Raw genomic sequence first — 1,201 nt, forward strand, 5'->3', positions numbered from 1 at the left:
CGTTGTTTCCCTCAGCAGGTATGTGTGTTCAGTTAAAACTGAGTGTGTGTGTGTGTGTGTGTGTGTGTGTGTGTGTGTGTGTGTGTGTGTGTGTGTGTGTGTGTCCCCTCAGGGAGACTAAGACATGCCGAGGTTTTGTCGTCGGACCTCCAGAAGAACGCTCTGGCAGCTCTGCTGAGGCTCGGAGCCGTTCACAAACTCAGAGGGTTTGTTTTCTTTTCATTCTTTGGCACTTTAAAGACTTCTTATTGGCTTTGAGAACGAACCAATCAGCTCCCTGATTTGCTGCAGAGGGGCGGAGCTAAAGGTGGACAAGGRGATGGTGAACTCCCTGGAGGACACTCTGGGTAAGAACCAACCTGCCTAAATTCAAACGACTTCGACAGTTTCAAACGAATCGTTTTGTGTTTTTTCAGGAGGGAAGCTGCCGACCCAGAAGGTTCCGGTGGCTCGGCTCTGATTCTGGACCGGGTCTCCTGACAGAAGAACCTGGAGACAGCACCACCCAGTCCTCCTTTGTCTTCTGGTTCTTCAGAGTCCTGAGGAGAGGAGCAGCTCAGACACTGAACTCATCATTCATTCATATTTGTCCAATCTAACACTCCTTTGTGTTTGTTCTTTTATCTGAGCTTTATTTTTTACTCTTATCTTTATTTTTTATTCTTATCTTTATTTTTTGTTCTTCTGAGCACTTTTCTTCTTGAACTCGTGCAGCGTGCTGTGGACCTGTAACGTCACTAAACTCACTTTACACACATTTACAAAAGTATTCACCCCCTTTTGGTAAACGTTTTTTCATTTTGTTTCCTAAAAACCTGGAATTTAACTGGATTTTTCTTTGTATTAAAACCAATAATTCTACAAAAACAACTCTAGATGAATGAATCYAAGGGGGCGGGGTTAATTTATTATATTATAAAGCTGAAAAGTGGTGCGTGCGTAAGTCTTCATCCCCTTCCAGTAGTTGGATGTGCGACTAGTTTTTGGGGCTGAATATTTACGTACACTACAAAACTGTCCATCTAATCAAGTTTTAAAGTCTTATATCAGCCAAAAAGTCTTTTTGATCTTGTTTTGAGACTGATTTACTAAACAAGAACTGATTGTGTAAGAATAATCATCTTGTTTTCAGAATGTGTAAGATTTTTGAAATAGGCTACTTGATTTGACTCAATCTTTTTCTTCTTTCAAAAATCTTACA

General features: G+C 41.0%; 1 protein-coding gene across 1 annotated transcript in view; it reads left to right on the forward strand.

Moving 5' to 3' along the window:
• gnpat (glyceronephosphate O-acyltransferase) overlaps positions 1-742 on the forward strand; it is a gene marked incomplete at its 5' end in the record, with an annotated part of 17,748 nt that extends 17,006 nt beyond the window's left edge. The window contains 3 exon segments of the mRNA XM_014026571.1: positions 113-206; positions 292-347; positions 417-742. Coding sequence (XP_013882025.1) covers positions 113-206; positions 292-347; positions 417-460 — 194 coding nt within the window.
• Between the last annotated feature and the right edge of the window lie 459 nt (positions 743-1,201).

The sequence above is a fragment of the Austrofundulus limnaeus genome, unplaced genomic scaffold, assembly GCF_001266775.1.
Source record: "Austrofundulus limnaeus strain Quisiro unplaced genomic scaffold, Austrofundulus_limnaeus-1.0 Scaffold568, whole genome shotgun sequence".
Taxonomy (NCBI): domain Eukaryota; kingdom Metazoa; phylum Chordata; class Actinopteri; order Cyprinodontiformes; family Rivulidae; genus Austrofundulus; species Austrofundulus limnaeus.